The 17,582-nt window shown below is 46.4% G+C and overlaps 1 protein-coding gene across 6 annotated transcripts; it reads right to left on the minus strand.

Moving 5' to 3' along the window:
• Positions 1–1,090: 1,090 nt before the first annotated feature.
• On the minus strand, positions 1,091–16,013 carry PABPC4 (poly(A) binding protein, cytoplasmic 4 (inducible form)). Of its 6 annotated transcripts, none has more exons than XM_008565857.1 (16): positions 15,435–16,013; positions 12,352–12,545; positions 11,498–11,613; positions 10,100–10,239; positions 9,638–9,732; positions 8,705–8,842; positions 7,967–8,062; positions 5,834–6,106; positions 5,408–5,495; positions 5,144–5,263; positions 4,557–4,643; positions 4,333–4,463; positions 3,007–3,100; positions 2,761–2,891; positions 2,414–2,473; positions 1,091–1,401 (listed from the first exon to the last, which is right to left on the minus strand). In XM_008565857.1, the coding sequence occupies exons 1-16, from the start codon at positions 15,625–15,627 to the stop codon at positions 1,384–1,386; spliced, it is 1,974 nt and encodes a 657-aa protein (XP_008564079.1). In that variant the 5' UTR covers positions 15,628–16,013; the 3' UTR covers positions 1,091–1,383. The 6 variants fall into 6 exon arrangements, with proteins under 6 accessions (XP_008564079.1, XP_008564080.1, XP_008564078.1 ...); XM_008565858.1 differs by having other exon boundaries at positions 2,371–2,473; positions 5,192–5,263; positions 15,435–16,012; XM_008565856.1 differs by having other exon boundaries at positions 2,371–2,473; positions 15,435–16,012.
• Positions 16,014–17,582: the final 1,569 nt, after the last annotated feature.

The following is a 17,582-nucleotide window of genomic DNA, read 5'->3' on the forward strand; positions in this document are numbered from 1 at the left end:
GGGCCACGGGTCTGTGTCCAGACCACTCTGCGCTCATCCCGGACTCAATCCGAGACCCACCTCAAAGACCTCGCCTCGCCCCGACTCTGGGTCACCCACACAGAGCTCCCCTTTGGCGGCAGCCATCTTGCTCCCTGGCTCTTCCGCCGGAAGCCTGCGCCAGGTCCCGCCTCACCCCGCCCCTTGTTCTGCCTGACTCATGCAGGCCACCAGCACCATCCGGGTACTACGGAGCTTGGGCGGGGCAGTAAGATGCTAACTGAAAATACAAATGAGTAACCTCACTAACAAAAGATGGGGCCTTCAGGAAACAGGGGCATCTGCTTTAGATTGGGCCTTTACGTCTCATTTAACGTGAGACCAGATCTTAAGGAAAAGGAGCCTGCCAAGGGAGAAGAACAATCTTAAGGAAAGTGACAGCCTGGCAAGCTCAAGGGAGAGGAAGCCTGGCTGGAGGACAGGGAGGGCAAGTAGGCTGCAAAGGTATGCACTGCTGACTGGTGGACCTTGGCCAGGTTGCTATCACTTTGAGAATTAAAGGAATCACAAAACACTGAGGACTTTAGCGCCTGTTCGCTACTGCCACAAATATCCTTAACATTTTCCCACTGCCAGAGAAAACTTGGTTGCAGAATCTGGGTAATTGGATCTGCTGACCTGCATGCAGGATAAAATGACTGTAGGAGGTAAGAGGGAACATGACAAACACCCAACCAACACAGCCCAAGAAGGGAAGGGGGGCAGCACATCAGCCAGGTTCTGCAGATCTCACCCTGTGTCCTTGGAGTATGTGTCAACTCCACTATGTACGCCAGATTTTCCTAAGCCAGACCCAAGGTCTGCTCTGACCACACCAGACCTCTGTTCCCTGTCAGTTACGTGGTGCCAATATAAAGACACTACTATAGCAGAATCGACGGGACAGGATCATATTAAACAGTTCTGTATACTTTGGTAATCCTGTTAATTTAAGTCAGGAAAGGATAAGCTATACAGAAAGAAGTTCATGAACCTATTCACATCCTAAAATTTCCAGTGAAAAGTGGAATTTATAAAACTGTGGTCAGTAACATGGGTAAGACAGAGGCAGTTTTATGGAGATGTTTTTTCTTTATTGAGAAACTTAAGACTTGAATACAACAAATAAAACCAATTTCTGGGGGGAAAAATCAAAACCCACAATAGAAAAAAAAAATGTTAACACTGTCTGGGCCATTGCAGAACCCAGAGGATATATTCGTATAATTGAAAAATTCTAGGCTCTTCATAATTGACCTTTTGATACAAAATGACCTATTAAATTTGCAATTTGTGTTTCTTGGTGTTGAGGTCCATAGGACAAGCTAGGAAGTCTTCAAACCTTGAGCTGAATTCCATGAGGGGTTATTTGGCTTTTGAATCCTGAAAAGAAAAGCACCAACACAAATAAATGTATAATCAAATAATTCCAGAGATTTACTGAAATCTGGCTGATAAAGAAAGGTATTCTAGAACAGGGTTTCTCAACCTCAGCACTACTGACATTTGGGGCTGTATAGCTGTTGGGGTTGTCTTGTGCACTGTACAATGTTTAGCAGCATCCCTGTCCTCTAACCACTAGGCTCCTCAGGCCCCTGCCAAGAGGGCTATGGCTTTGCCAAGTCAGCCTACCAACGTACGAGCTCTGACCCTTACCACATACTCCTTTTCCTTGCCTCTGTACCACTAGGCTCCTCAGGCCCCTGCCAAGAGGGCTATGGCTTTGCCAAGTCAGCCTACCAACATACGAGCTCTGACCCTTACCACATACTCCTTTTCCTTGCCTCTGTTCATTTAACACTTCCTCCTTTCTCTATCCGGAGGCAACCACAACCAGTCCTTGTCAGAAGTCCTAGTTAAACTTCACTCCCCCAAGATGGAGTTCATAGCCCTCATCATAAGAACTGTAACTGTGGTCAGGTATGTGTCCGTCTCTCCCACTAGATCATGATCCTCAACGCCAAGGCCTCTCTCTGTTGTATTCTGGGACCTAAAGCAGTGGATGTACATACAACCTCACCAACTTCAGGCCAAACAAAGAAGATAATAGAAAGGCTCATAAAAATGAGGCTTTGGGATTATGAGAACTCCTTGTGTACCTGTCACTATTTCAGACCAACCAGGCGATTCTTGACCAGATGCTCTTTATGGAGGAAACTGTTCCTTTTAACTCCAACCTGTACTCTCTCTTCTCCATATTAACTCATCCCAATGACAGAAAAAGGTGCAGTAACAGCCTGCCCAAGTTGTCAGGTTAAATGGCAGAAACATAGCTCTATACACTGCCCATACTCTTTTAGGAAGATATTCACGAATCAAAAACATTGCAGAAAATTAAAATAGCAAACATACGGTTTTCCCTTGTCTAAGAGGTAGCAGCAGCAACAGCGCCCACCTTCTGGGCAGCTTCTTTCTTGGCATGATGAGCCTGTAGAACTGCCACAGCTTCATCCACCTGTGAGAAATCTCCAGTGGTCAGTGAGCCTAAGGAGAGCCACCCATCTCTCCCTGGTACCCAGGCCAGTGGCAGACCAGGATCAGCTGTAGAGATGATCCCTGGACTTCTGGTGCCAACAGCTTTCTTAAATACCCACACAGCAGCTGCCCCTAATCACAGGTAAGGCATGAGGAGAGGGTCATGGGGGAAGCAGACCCTTCTCTCTGCTGCATCTGGGTGGCCAAGGTTGCCCCCTCCATCCTCCTCGGTTGAGCGAAAGCCACAGGGTCTGAGAACCACCTCACCTTGGAGCGGAGAGACTCAGGAGACTCCAGCATGTGCAGCAGTTCAGAGTTGTCAATCTCCAGCAGCATTCCTGTAATCTTTCCAGCCAGGTTTGAATGCATTGTTTGGATGAGTGGGAACAAACGTTCTCCTATGGGGAGGATAGTTAATAAAAAACAAATGCAATCCCAGTAAAGAATTAACAGTGGTGTCCGGGTCAGCACCAGGTTCTAGCTCCTTCTTCTTCAAGCATGTGGACCACTCACCCAGCATCTGCTTCTGTTCCTGGGGGGGTGCTGCGGCCAGCATGGAAGCAGTCAGGGGCTCCTGCCCCTGCACGTGGACTGCAGGCTGGGGTGCCTGGGAACCAGAAGAGGCAGCAGGTTAACAGAGAGAAGGACACTTGATGGGGTGGTGGTTGAGAGCCTGACCATTCAACATCTGAACATCTAACTATGTGAAAGAGATCGAGGCAGTTGTCCTTGCTGTAAAGAACTAATTTTGGTCCTTGGGGGGTTGAGGGGTGAAGTAAGAGTGCTACGGACATAAAAACACAACCAATTACAATAAAAATGGCATGCTACTAGGAAGAAAAATGAAATGCGTATAACAAACTTACAATGCAAAGCAAGAATTTTCTGACATTTCATTTCATTCACCCAAGCTTACCCAAGAATTCAAAGCCTTGTTACAAATAAGGTTAGTCAACATTTGTATGTGTAGCATAATCCGGAAAATTAGTTTTCCTTTAAGTGAATTCCAGTACAGATTGGGTCAAAGGATGTGAATATCAAAACATTCACAATTACATCTCACGTCACCTGTATTGTGCCAAATGTTTTTATTATATCAAATGCTTGAAGACCATTAACATGCAATGCCAGTACCAGTCACTTACTTTCAGTTACCTACAAGTAAGACCTCATAGGCAAAAGATACTTTAGACAGCATCCAGTTCTGGAAAAACCCCAACTCAGAGAGCATGGGGCAGGAGGATGGTTAACGAGTTATCTATCTCCTAAGCAGCTTATGGACCTGAAGGCTGAGTGTGGCACCTCCACAGCAAATTGCTACTGAGCTCTGAAACCAACCGGCTGAGCCTTGGTTTGCCTTTAGGGTCACAGCTTTATAGATAGCAAGTTACAGCTTAGAAAATCAAAGCTCTGGGTCCTCCCTTAACATCTCTGAAACTGAACTTTTCATCTGTGAGTTGAAGGTATTTCCTGCTTTAATATACTGATCATCTTGCAGAGTATTCAAGGATTAAATAGGCCACTAGATGTGAAAGTGACCTGGAGACTCAAAGAACTCAGGGAGCACATGTATGTTTGTCAAAGGAGAGCAGGAAGCACTGGCTGCCTCCTTTGCAGCATTTCTGGGTGAACTCTTATTAGGAAGAACACTTTCAAGCCCCTTCTCTCCCACTAGTAAGCCCCTGAAGGGCAGGGACAGTGTCTGAATCACCACACATAACACAGCACTCTCATACAGAGCAAACATTTAATACCCATTGAAGGAATCAAAGCAAAGCATCTTTTAAACCAAGTGGAAATGGGGGAAATCCTGTTAGCATTCTGTTTGGGGGACCTCACCTGCAGAGGCTGTATCGCAGGATGGGGACTGCGAACACTGGAGGCATATTTATATGGTGCAACAGCCCGAGGAGCAGTAGCAGCAACAGCAGCAGCACGAGGTGCTAAGCTCTGCACAGCGGTGGGAACGCCTTAGGGAAAGAACAAAGAGTTTAAAGCCCATCAGTCTGGGCAAAGACCCGTCAAATCCCATCTTTCCCCCTTCTGTGTGCATCCAATACCACCTCCAGACTGGCAGCTGTCAGTCAGCCCTTGCTGGGCGGCACCAGCCCCACCAAAGTCCATAGCCAAGCGGTCCGGGCACTCAGACCCTACAACAGACCAGCAAATGCACATCAGTGTTGGCAGCAGATGTCCAACTGGCCACGTCCCACGGAAGGAGAAACTCCAAAGTATGTTCACACAACACATCACATGTGGGGTCACTACTGCTACTTTTGAGGATGAACCAAAGGATAACATACAACTCTTTCCACATCCTGGTATACAGATATTCTGCAAAAAAGTTTTCTTGTACCCTGCTTCCCTCATCCAAAAGAACAGGCTGCCTCTGTAGTCATCCAGCTAACAAACTTCTACAATTAACCTTTTTCACATGAATTACCGATGAGCAAAGAATGTTAAAAGTAACCAACACAACCAGAACTCCTTTTGTTACCCTGTTCCTGAAGTGCCTACCTGAGCACACAGCTAAGATTACAGAATTAGGACTCAAAGAACTTGAGCCCAACAAACTGACCCACCTAGGGCAGAGCTAGTCATCTTGACTCCCTCCTCCCCGGGCCACGCTTCTAAAGGCCTGTTTGCTCACCGACTCTCTGAGTGGTAGTAGGGAGGCCACGAGAGGCCGGAGCATTACCAGTTGGAGCCAGATGGCGAAGAGTTGGACGAGGCCCAGACTGGCGTATAGCACTTGGCATCCCTTGGAAGCCTGGTGAAAAGTCAAAAATTGTACATCACTGATAAGCAATGTGGACCAGAACCTAAGCTGGCCTTAGGGGGGCAAGCAAGAAAGGCAGAGGAGACCAGGCTAGGGATACCTTGGGTGATCAAATCATTGTCCTCCACCACCTACCTTGAGGTCTCCCACCTTGCTGCCAGCGTGGATTAGGCCTCATCTGCGCTAACTGGCTAGGTGTGTAATACGGAGGTCTTCCCTGAGCCTGTAAGAAAGAACACCCAACCCTCTTAGTTTAAGGACCTGAACCCACACTAGAAGCATCTCATCTCATCTCACTGCAAGGCCCTGGGCTGATTATTTGGAATAAAGGCTCTCTACTCAAAAGCTGGGGGTCAGTTAATGGGGACTATTTTACTGTACCTCTGCCACTATGTGTGTGTATGACCAAGGGTAAGTCCTTCCTCACTTTTACTTGAAGAGTCTCTAACATTCTAGAACTCCAATATCCAAAAATCGCTCTCCCCAACCACTGCAGACTACAGAAGCAGCTGTTAGCAGGCAGGTTCCAAAGAGCCATGATCATACAGCTGACAGACCCACCTGAGGAACTGCTGGCACAAAGTAGCCACCAGCTGCAGGCTGGAACTGATTTAAGATGGCATTGGCAGGGAGTGCTCTCATTCCGGCCACCCGCTGCATATACTGGTTGGTCAGGTGAGCCTTTCTCTCTTCCTTCCTCTGGGCCAGGGCAACATACAGTGGCTTGGAGCCCACAATGCGTCCATTCATCTCAGTGACCGCTTTGGTTGCCTCTTCAGGAGATGAGAAGCAGACGAAGCCAAACCCTTTGCTTCTTCCATCTTCCAGCATTACCTACAAAATGAGACCAGCTATTTAAGAAAAAGGTGTCCGTGTTGGGGAGGGTAATGGGTGGCAGCTTTTCAGAAGAACCAGAAAACCTGGGTTTTGCTGACGAGTTACCAAGTCTAGGTCCTGACCCAGGATGTATCCATCAACCTCTAAGGTATCTAGGCATTTTCTTTTTTAAGTCCCCAGGAGATGCTAGAGTTCCCAAACACTATGATAGGACTAATTGAAAAACCAGAAACTCAAAGATGTTTTCTGATACTTAGAAGGCTAGCTATTCCCTGGGTACCCACAAGAGATCTTGACAGTGGTATTGAGCAATTTATTTGCAGAACTCATTTGCAAAACGACTTTTGGTGGACAAAACTTTAATGAGCTCTTAGAAAGGCTAGGACAATGCTTTTGAAATACCACATGTGTTCAGGAGTTATTAAACCCTTAGGTCACCAATGACTGCCACCATTAATTCCATGGAAATAACACAGATGGCTAGCTGGGAGCCAGGTAGCCTAGATTCTAGTTTTACTTGCCCTCAACTTCAATTTTCATGATACACTCCACGGCAGACGGGTACAAAGCCACATGTCTACTGGTTCAGGTAGTCTTTCTCCACACAGTCATTCACTAATAACTTCTCTCCCCACCTGAAAAGTATTTATTGCTTTCCCTGGTGTATCTCCTCCAAGGACGTATAGCAATATGACCACGTGTACTTGGCCCCATTTTCTGTCTTAGTTAATGGCCTGGAGAGATCGATGCCAACCAAACAACTCTCTACCAAAGAGCTAGGCCAGTGAGGTGTGTGAAAATAATGCCACACCATGATCTTGAAAATGGTGCCTGTGAAACATCAAGACATGATTCTTTCGCTTTCTTCTTACAAGTGCCACCCTGACTACTGTGCAGGTAAGAACATTCCTTGCACTGATGGGTATCAGGTCAAGGGGCAAGAGCAAGGAAAAAAGGAACTGGGCAAACAAAGAGAAATGGTCTCTGGTCAACTCCCTACTACAACTGAAAACGATCCTTTGCACCACACTACCAAGAAGAAGCAACTTATGCTAAGGGTTGGGGCAGGACCACCAAGCCTCCTATTTCATTACCTAAAGAACTTTGTGGTATCTACTTCATAGGACCAGTGCCTACAACAGGCTATGACCCAAAACTTTCAGGCGTCATCAGTCTCCATCACATTTCCAAAGTGCCAAGGACATGCAGTAAATCATCCCCATATAGCTAGCATTCTCTTGCTCAAGGACTCAAATTCCTTATCTTTAAAATGAGATTCATACTTACTCACCCTGCTACCTCAGCTGATAAGATTATCAAAGAAAATCAAGCAAATGATACACACTGCAAAACACGGAAAAACAGATATTCTACTCCCTTTTCCTCCTCTATAAGATCAGAAGTTTCCAACACCAGCTCCAAAATCTTCAAAATCCCTTCATTCTCAAGGAGAAAATGTGGCAGAGTTGTAGAGACAGATTCCAAGACAATTGGAAAACAACCTGTCTGGATTTCCTCTGCTCATACTGTAGCACCATCTGTCCCCACACCAGCATGAGGCAGCAAGGAATGGGAAAGATTCAGGTGCTCTGGAGGGCTGGAAGGAAAGGACTGAGTCAGGTTCCTGTCCATATTCCAGTGCTTGGGAGACTGTGCAATGTTAACCTAATGAAATGTCATTCCCCAGGGCATGTACTCAGATGGGTAATTGAAGTCAAGAAGAAATTTACTAATGTAGTAGGCTACTCTCAGAAATAAACACAATTTATAGATCCTATTCCTTCAATGAAATGAATATCAATAAACCTGTAATAGAATATTACTTTTTTCAATCCCAAAATCTCAGTATCAAAATACCTTAGCACTGGTGATTGATCCAAAAGGAGAAAACTCTTTCCTCAATTTCTCATCATCAATGGTGTCATCCAAGTTCTTAATATAGAGATTCACCCCCTGAAGGAGAAGGATCACTGTTAATTGCACTTCTATACCATACATATTCCCCGAGACAGAAGTTCCCAAAGTGCAGTCCCTAGACCAACAGCACCAGCATCTTTGAGAACTCATTAGAAATGAAAATTCTCGGGCCAGACCCCAAACAATATATCAGAATCTCTGGGGCTGGGGCCTAGCTATCTGTTTTAACAACCTCTGCAGATGACTCTAATCATCTCAAGCCCAAAATTGAGAAACTATTGCCCTAAGACTCTGATAGGACCATCAATGCATTCGCAATATTATTTTTCCCTACAGCTGCACTGGCTGACTATTCACCCCCAAGACGGGTTCTTCTTGCCACCATTCCAAACAAAGGAGTATTATTTAAGTAAGGGGAACATATACAGCTAGGAACAATAGGCTGAGGCTTCCGGAATTGAGAGCTCCTAAATGAACAGGTTGATCTCTTCTGTCCCAATTCTATAATCGCTGCCATATTTGGTAGGTATATATCCTTTTAAACCTGATCTTCTTGGGAGAAATGAGAGCAAGACCAGACTCCAAGTCCCTAAAAAGAAAGCCTGCTGAACATAAGGGGGCTTTGCAAATATTTCATAGTAAATCCCTTGTTGGTAGGCTGGCACAAGACCACCTCACCTGATATCGACTAATTCTCTCCTGTTTTAGCTGTTCAAATTTCCGTTTTAACTCAGCCTGACGTTCCACTTTCTTCTGTGCACGGCCTACAAATATGACTTTCCCACTGATTTCTTTTCCATTCATCTCTTCCACGGCCTAGAGAGGAAATATAAATCTTTCAAATCAAGTTGCAGAGACAGGGGCCTTATTCTAAATATCTGTAAACCCACCACATATTCTGAGAAAGAAATCTTTTCTATAGGGCTAAAAACAAATTTCATCCCATCTCTGAAGTCCGCTAAACAAATCCAAACTTCCTCTTCTGTAAAGTGTGGTTAATATTTCAAGTGAGTTATTGTTACAAACATATGGTATTCTGAGAAAGAAATCTTTTCTATAGGGCTAAAAACAAATTTCATCCCATCTCTGAAGTCTGCTAAACAAATCCAAACTTCCTCTTCTGTAAAGTGTGGTTAATATTTCAAGTGAGTTATTGTTACAAACATATGGAAAAAAAAAAGTTTGGTTGTATAAATGAAGCATGGTGATATAGCCTACATTGATAATTTGGCTGTCTAAATTTCTCATGTCTTTTTGTGGGTATTTAAGTGGATATATGTTGAGGGCCTAGCACAATTCCTTGCCCACAAGCAGCTGCTGTGCTGTTACCAAATCAGCAACTCTTTGGACTTTAAGTTCCCTCACCTATGAATGGGAACAAACACCTGTCCTATTCTTTCAACAGCTGACAGCTGAGGTCACAGGTTATATGCCAAGTGCTTTGTGAATAGTTGAATGACACGTTAACATGTGGAACCCCTCAGGAAGATGATTCCAGAGTACAGTAACTGAACATCCACTACTAGTCAGACCATCCCAGCTCTGCTCTACTGTGTGCTAGCAAGGCCCTGCCCTCCTATACATTTTTCCCGACCATCGTGGTACTCTCACCTTATTAGCATCCTCGTGTTTTTCGTAACTCACAAAGCCAAAGCCTTTGGATTTCCCACTGGGATCTCTCATCACCTTGACACTTAGGGTTTTACCTATTACCAAAGGACAGAGCTATTAGCAACATCATCTCTACCACAGCTCAAGGAGAGAAGGCTTCTCTATAGGAACCCACTTGGAGCAAATCTCTGGCTGAAGCCAGGACTCCTAAGACAGAAAGATGCATCGTGCCTGGTGTTCTAATTCTGACCAAGCAGCTGAGATGGCCTCAGGGATGGAAGGAAGGAGGATGAACCCAAGAGCTGAGGCCTGGAGTCTATCTCTATCTACTTGGTGACCTTTGTCATGCAAGGTGATTTATTTCTGGGTCTGAGTACCTTCATCTCTTAAGTGAAAACAGATGAATTCTAGGTCTGGTGGACTGTGAAAGGGGCCATGTGGGGCAAAGGGCCCTCATCTTACCAAACTGGCTGAATAGTTCTTTCAGACTGTCATCATCCACCTCTTCCCCAAAGTTTTTGATATAAACATTGGTGAATTCCTTGGCTTTGGCTCCAAGCTCAGCTTCCCGCTCTTTGCGAGACTTGAATCTGCCAACAAACCTAAAAAGAAACCATGAAAAACAACAATCACCCAGAGGAACAAAACATGATTTCCAGGGGCCCAAAGGAATGCAGGTTAAAGGTTGACAGGAGAGGTTAAAACACATGAGGTCCCCATCCACCACCAAGAGAGTAAGCTCAGAGACACCCCAAGGCCCCAGCAGGAAGAGAAAGAGGCAGGACTATCCTGCGAGGAGGACCAGCCCCTGGGCTCCTGGCTCAGACCAGGGCTACTCCTACCACATCATACTGCCTTCATGAAGAAACATGATGACCACGTTTTTAAAACGTTCATTTCTGTGCATCTACGTAAATGCATAGAAAAGTTCTGGAAGGATACAAACCAAACTGTTAACAGTGGTTAATCCTAGGAAGAGTGAGACTGTTGGAGTGAAGAGGTACCCTTTGATTTTTTCCTTTATTCATTTTAGTGTTGTTATACTTAATAAGAAAATGTATCCACATACTGAAAATTCTTATATTTCTTCCTAGTGATACCTGTAGAACAATTATGCACTGGGCATGTAGACATTATAAACACAACCCAACCCCTGGTCTGTCCAACAGCACAAAGGACAGAAATGATTTTTGCTTATAAAAGCAAGACCTACTGTCCCATTTCCTCCCCACATGGCTTTGCTAAGTTTCCTTCTCTCCATTCTACAGTAACAACCACACCAAAGCAACAAGGTCTGTTATGAAGTGTCTCTGCAGAGCGATGGGATTTTTCATTGTAACCAAATTAAGTATTACTGTGAAACCAGCCTTGCATTAGGTCAATGAGTCATAAGTCAGAAAATGGAGAACTTGGAGGGACAATTTGGAATCAACTACTATCGAGAGACCCATGGACAGACCTGAGTCACAGGAAGGCCAAGGTTACGTAGCTAGTATACAGCTCCTGGTGGTCAGTCCAGGGCCCTCTCCACTCTGCTGCTGGCCAAGACCCCCGCTCAGAGTGTGGGCTTAGTGTTGCCTTCCAGCCAGCCCCAGTTGCCGATGCTCACAAAACCCATGGACGGATGCCTTTAAAGGAGAGGCAGCAGGCAGGCCATGGCTTGGGCAGGAAGCCCAACTTGGCGAGTCAAAAGGGCTGCCACAGCTCAGGCAAGGAGACTCACCAGCCCTGGAGTGGAGAGGTAGGAGCAGGCCACACTTGGGCCGAGAGAACCAGTAGCTGCCTTGTGTGCCAGTTAATACCGAGGTGGGGCCATGGCTGGCTCATGCGATGGTTGTTGCTCCAGACTGGGACACTCACACTTTGCGGTCATTGAGGAGCATGCCATTCATCTTCTCGATGGCCTTGTCGGCAGCCTCTTGGGTCTCGAAGTGGACAAAGGCATAACCCTTAGAGCCGTTCTCATCACACACCACCTGTCAAAGACAAGGTGGACCACTTTAGCACCACGGGCCAGCTCCAGAGATGTGAGAACCTCAGGGTGTCCTGTGCCAGAGAGGCACGGTCCAGAGACATCCAGCTGTACCAGGTATGATTTTTCTAACACTTAGCAAAATACCAGGCACCCAATAAATGTTCCATTTACAAATGGTAGCCACTATTAGGCTGCTTCTATTCCAAATAATGTTTTCTTATTTACTTTTATTAAAAACATTTAAGAGATCTGTGTGCAAACCACAGTGCTGCAGAAAGACAAACCATTTTTCAAAGCCACAATAGAATTTCAGTCTAGTACGGTGTCGGATATGTAAACAACCACATGTAAGTTTTACAAAGTGCTCCACATAAACAGAGAAGGAAGAGGGTGAATTTATACTTCTAACATGATTAAGCAAAGCTTCCTGGAGACCAGAGGCACTTCTCCGGTCCTCTCCTCTCCCCCACACAAAAGAAAAACCTTTGAGGCCTTCTAAAGCTAGAAAACAGGAAGGATATTTCAGATTGAAAGAATAAACAAAGATATCAAAACTCCTGCTGGTTATGCTAAGGTTGTAGCCCCAAATTTACCTCAAGGAACTTTTAGGATTCCATTTCCAGCATTTTGAAAATTACCATACCCTGTTGCCAAGTTCCAAGGCAATTCCCCATTTGGTATTTATCTTATTTTCAAGATTCAATAATGGTTCTGCTGAAATCATTTAATCAATGTTTACCTTGCAGGACAGAATGTTTCCAAAAGCAGAAAAAGTATCATAAAGTGCCTTGTTATCTATAGATTTGTCCAGGTTCTTGATGAAGACATTTCCCACACCAGATTTTCTCAAAGAGGGATCCCTCTGAGACCACATGATACGGATTGGCTTTCCCTTAATCACATCAAAGTTCATGGTGTCCAAGGCCCGCTCAGCTGTTAAGAGAAATACATTTCAATCAAGAACTGAACTCACAGGTGACTGCCACCATACCAAGAACAGATTACTCCAGGACTTTTCAAGGTAATCACTAATAATAGGCAACTCCATTAAAATCAAAGGGCATCAGATTCCTCTAGGCTGCATTGTTACCAAGTATACAAGAAGTTCTAAGCTAATTGCTCTACTCCATGACAGAAGTCTGAACTCTTCTGGGTCTGTATCTTGTAGGGTAAAGGAGTTGTGGTAAAGACAATCTACATGGTCTTAAGGGTACCAAGATCCAATAATAATACCTCACATTTGACTAAGCTTTACCATTTATAAAAGACTTTGCAGCCTACCACCCACCCACCCTGACTCAGGTAAAACAGCTGAAATTATCCATTCTATAAAATGAACAAACTTACGTTCAGGGTGGCTAAATTGTGCAGCTAGCTAGTGATTACAAAACTAATACCCGATTTTCTGATTTTTTCAGTGAGCTATTGCATCAAGTTATGAAGTAGCTGTCATTTAGTATGTAATCCATCTATAAAGAGACAAATGACAAAACCTATGAGCAACTAATTTGGAAAAAAGTGCTATTCCTGAATTCAGCTCAGTTTCTTATATTTTCAATTTCTAAGAACAGAAATTATTCAGACAAAAAAAAAGCCTCCATCATCAAAAAAGATACTACTGGTCACACATGGAAATGTCTTCTACACTGTCAGGACAAGGATGAAACTGCCATACCTTTCTGTCCAAGCAAACAATGCAGATAGGCCCTGGAACTAGTGGTTTCCAGGTCTTTTGAAGCCTTAATCTGAGTTCTATGAAATTCTAGGACTTCCAACTACCTTGGTGCCCAACCAAGTTCTCCATCCAGTGCCTTGGGATGCTTGCTGCCTTCATTCCCAACCAAGTCTATGTGTACACCACAGAGACCATTGAAAGGACCAGAAGCGAAACTATACCATCACCTTCCAGCCAGGAACTTCAACTTTTCCTTACACTATTATTTCATAGCAATGACTTCACTGATGTAATGACATCACCCAAAACCTCCTCCATGAGGAGATTCAGATAGGGTCAGAGCAGGGAGCCTGTTCCTTGCCTCAGGCAACATCTCACTTAAAAGGAGGACAAATGTCCCCAGTTCTGTCCCTTCACAAGTTCAACTGTCCAATCAGACAAGGGAATTTCTTTTCACTCATTATTTCCAACAAGCTTTTACCATCTTCCTCAGAAGGTGGGCTTGTTTGTATGGGGGGGGGGGAGGTTGGGGAAAGGGGAGATAACAGGACAGATCCAAGTCAAGAAAAGTCCAGGCACAGAGGAGTTTGCCTGTGATGGCTATCTGAGATATGCAGCCTGGGATCCCAAACTTTCATTAATTAGCAGTAAAGGAGCCCATTTCAACCCAGGTCGTCTATTTCAGACAGCACCGCACAAGGCAAGTAGCTTAGTCTGACAAATCTGGCTGTACTTATTTATAGCAGGGAGAAGTTCTGCAGAGGTATGTGTTGGCAGACACACTGACCAATGGCTTCTGCTATCTCTAAGTGACATGACTTTTGTTCATAAGAGTCAAGAAGGCAGGCAATGGCTAATGTACCCACTATTCCCCCCTACAAGGACAACATTCAGCTATCTTTGTGTTCCCATGGCCAGATACAAAACTCAGGTCAGGGCACACTGGATTGATAGTAGCAATACCTAGTCTCTCTCAACAAGTCCAGTTCTTTGATCTCAGCTGAAACCTGGGCAAGTAACATTCTCTGAGCCTCATGGACAGTGAACAAAATGGGGACAAAAATAGGGACCTGGAGATCCTTGGCCACAGAATGGCTTTTTCTCCCAGTAATTGTCTCTGCAGTTGTTCCCTTTTAATCTGAAGTCACGTGCAGTCCCTGATTAGGTTTCTTCTGGCCTCACTCCTGCCACGCCTGCAGCATACTTCTCCACTGCTCCATGCTAAGGTCACAGTCTGTGGTGGCAAAGTGCTGCACTGTGAGTCCCAATGTGGCCTCCAACCTTCGCAGTTCCTTTTCCTTCTCAGGAGTGCTATTTCACTCAGATGGGATGAAGTAAAAGGGTTTTGACAAGTGTAAAGCACTGTCCACAGGTGAGGTGATAACTGCCATCAGCCCAGTGGATTTTGTGACACTTCCCCAAAGTACCTGGATACCATACCATTCTCCACAGCCCAGGGCTTTGTCCAGAGAAAAGAACACCCTCCACCCAGTGGTAAACACACAGACCAGGGAGCTGGCCTGGCACACGCAGCTCTGGGGGGCACTAACGCAAGTCCCTGCTAGATTAATGCACAGAATTGTTACACCTGCTTCCTACATACCCGAAACCAACCTACCTACCTACCTACCTAATCCCTTATCAACACAAAATCAAACAGGCATCTTGGTCAGGATAAAGTTGGGGAAGCGGGGGAGGCAGCAGCTTTGCAATGTAAAACTTTTGCAGGGAATTGTTTCAATTATCCTGCCTTTTGGCAGGCCTGTGAGGGGCACAAGTCCATGGCCACTGACCACACAAGGGTCTCTTAACTACCCAGCCCCAGTAGAGCAGGACCACACACAATAAGGAGACAGTGACTTCACTGTGATCCTATTTTACTGTCGCCTTGGGTTCCAAACCCCCCCTCCCCCCCACCCCCGCCACCGAACAGGCCCAAGGTCACCCAGTTAGCAAGTGGTAGAAGCAAGATTGAAACTCGGGTCATCTGATGCCAGCCTCCGTGTTCTCAACCCCTGCTCCCCACTATGGCTTCTGTAGCAACATGCTGTCGTGATGCCCCCCCCACCTTGGCAGTAGGGCCCTGCCCAGATGACTCCTAGGATCCCCTGGGAGCCCACGAACGTGTAGGCATAGCTTCTACTCACCGTCAGCCGGCTGCTGGAAGTTGACGTAGGCATAACCCAGGGAACGGCGGGTGATCATATCGCGGCAGACCCGGATGGACAGCACAGGCCCCGCAGGACTGAACTTTTCATACAGCATGGCCTCGGTGACGTCCGAGTGCAGGTCACCCACGTACAGGGAGGCCATGGGGTAGCTGCTGGCGGCAGCGTTCATCTCCCCACCCCCCACCACGCCGAGCCCCGCCAGGACTTCGTGTAGGGCCCACCGCAGGACAAAAGGGGCTCCCCTCGGCGCCGCGGCTCACAGGTGGCACAGAGCGAAGCTGGGAGCAGCTGAGCAGGTTAGGCGCGGAGACGGACGGGAACGGACTTCAGGGACAGCTCGCCCGGGACTGCAAAGCCTCAGACAAAGGCTCTCAAAAACAATATGGCCCTCCCTGGGAGTTGGCTAATTTTCTGCTGTCCTGGTTTGAAGGTCCGAATTTCAAACAAAACAAAACAAAAACCCAAACGGGAATCCCCTTCCGAAGGGTAAAAATTCTTTTAAGAGGCAACCAGATGCTGCCCACGGCGGCCTTCGGGACACGCGTTTGTCTATAAATACAGGCCTCGAGCTCCCGGCGGTTTAAGATTACAACGGCCAAGGAAGAGGGACCCCCCGCGGCGGCGGCGCGGGGCAGGCCGGAAGCGCGCCCAAGTGACTTCCCCGCGGGCTCTCCGAGGAGGATTCGCTTTTTCTTTTCCTTTTTTTTTTAGATTTTGAAGCGTTTTCTGGTTTTTTTTATCTTTTTCACTTTTTTTCTTCAGGCCGCTGAGCCCGACAGCGGCGCAGGCGGCGGCGACCCGGGGCGGAGAGAGGCGGCTGGGGGAGCCACCGCTCCATTTATACCCGCCCGCCCCGGGCGCTGCTGGTCGAAGGGCGCCTCGCGACCTGGGCGCAGTCGTGCCCGCCCACTCAGCCCGGGGGCCCGAGGCAGGGCGGCCACGCGAGAGCGACCCGGCGCAGCCGCGAGGCACCACAGCGACCCCTGGCGCGTGGAGGACCGCTGGGCTCGCGGCTCCGGCGAGACCCAGGGCCCGACTCCCTGAGAAATAGATCGTAGCGCCCCTCCCCCCACCATCCCGGACTAGAACCCAGAAATAGTTTAACCCGCATCGTATTTGAAAATCAATGGAATGTCTAACTGTAAAATAAAGGGGACATAAAATAGAGTATAATCAAATAATAGGTGGTTCAATATGTAAATGATTGGGCCCAAATACAACGAGAAGACGGGCTGAATTTTTCAGAATACTGGGATTTAGAGGTGAAATCATCAGAAGCTAGAAATGCAGTAGTATCCATGGGTGATGTGATTTTCTGAAAAGATGAACAAATTTTGGCAAAGCTTCAGTGAAACAAAACGCAATCATCCCCTCTATTTAAATGTTAGTGGCATTTCTGGAAATTTAGCTTTTATTTAAGGTGGCAAAAAATACTTTGTTTCTATGTTAGAGGGTGTGTAGGCTTGGGTAATTATAAAAACATTTTTTATCTACATTAGAGTCTGGCAGGTCATTTGAGAGTCATGTGACCTTATGTGACTACGGTATATGGGACTGTCCCCATGCGTTGCAAGATGCATAGCATCCTTTCCTTTTTCTTTTTAAAGATGACCTGTAAGGGGATCTTAACCCATGACTTGGTGCTGTCAGCACCATGCTCTCCCAAGTGAGCTAACCAGCCATCCCTATATAGGGATCCGAACCCGTGGCCTTGGTGTTATCAGCACCACACTTTCCCAACTGAGCCATGGACTGGCCCTATATATAGCATCCCTTCTGCCATAAATGTCAGGAATCATCCTCTACATCACTGTGACGACCAAAAGCAGAAATTACCAAACACACAGTGTCCTTGAAAACCAATGAGGCCCTATATATAGCATCCCTTCTGCCATAAATGTCAGGAATCATCCTCTACATCACTGTGATGACCAAAAGCAGAAATTACCAAACACACAGTGTCCTTGAAAACCAATGACTTAGGGGTCGGCCCGGTGGCGCACTGCTACAGTGCGCCGCTTGGGAGCGCGGCGGCGCTCCCGCCGAGGGCTCGGATCCCACATACAGACCAGCCGCTCACTGGCTGAGCAAGGTGTGGGTGCAGCACCGAGGGTTGCGATCCCG

Source organism: Galeopterus variegatus, unplaced genomic scaffold (genome assembly GCF_000696425.1).
Source record: "Galeopterus variegatus unplaced genomic scaffold, G_variegatus-3.0.2 Scaffold209, whole genome shotgun sequence".
Lineage (NCBI taxonomy): Eukaryota > Metazoa > Chordata > Mammalia > Dermoptera > Cynocephalidae > Galeopterus > Galeopterus variegatus.

Excerpts from the sequence above, each read along its gene's own strand:
- PABPC4 (XM_008565856.1), bottom strand. The coding sequence starts at position 15,627 with ATGAACGCTGCCGCCAGCAGCTACCCCATGGCCTCCCTGTACGTGGGT. Across the intron at positions 8,843-9,637 it reads AACACGAGGATGCTAATAAG|GCCGTGGAAGAGATGAATGG; the intron begins GTGAGAGTACCA and ends TTTCCTCTCTAG. Across the intron at positions 4,464-4,556 it reads TGACAGCTGCCAGTCTGGAG|GCGTTCCCACCGCTGTGCAG; the intron begins GTGGTATTGGAT and ends TCTTTCCCTAAG.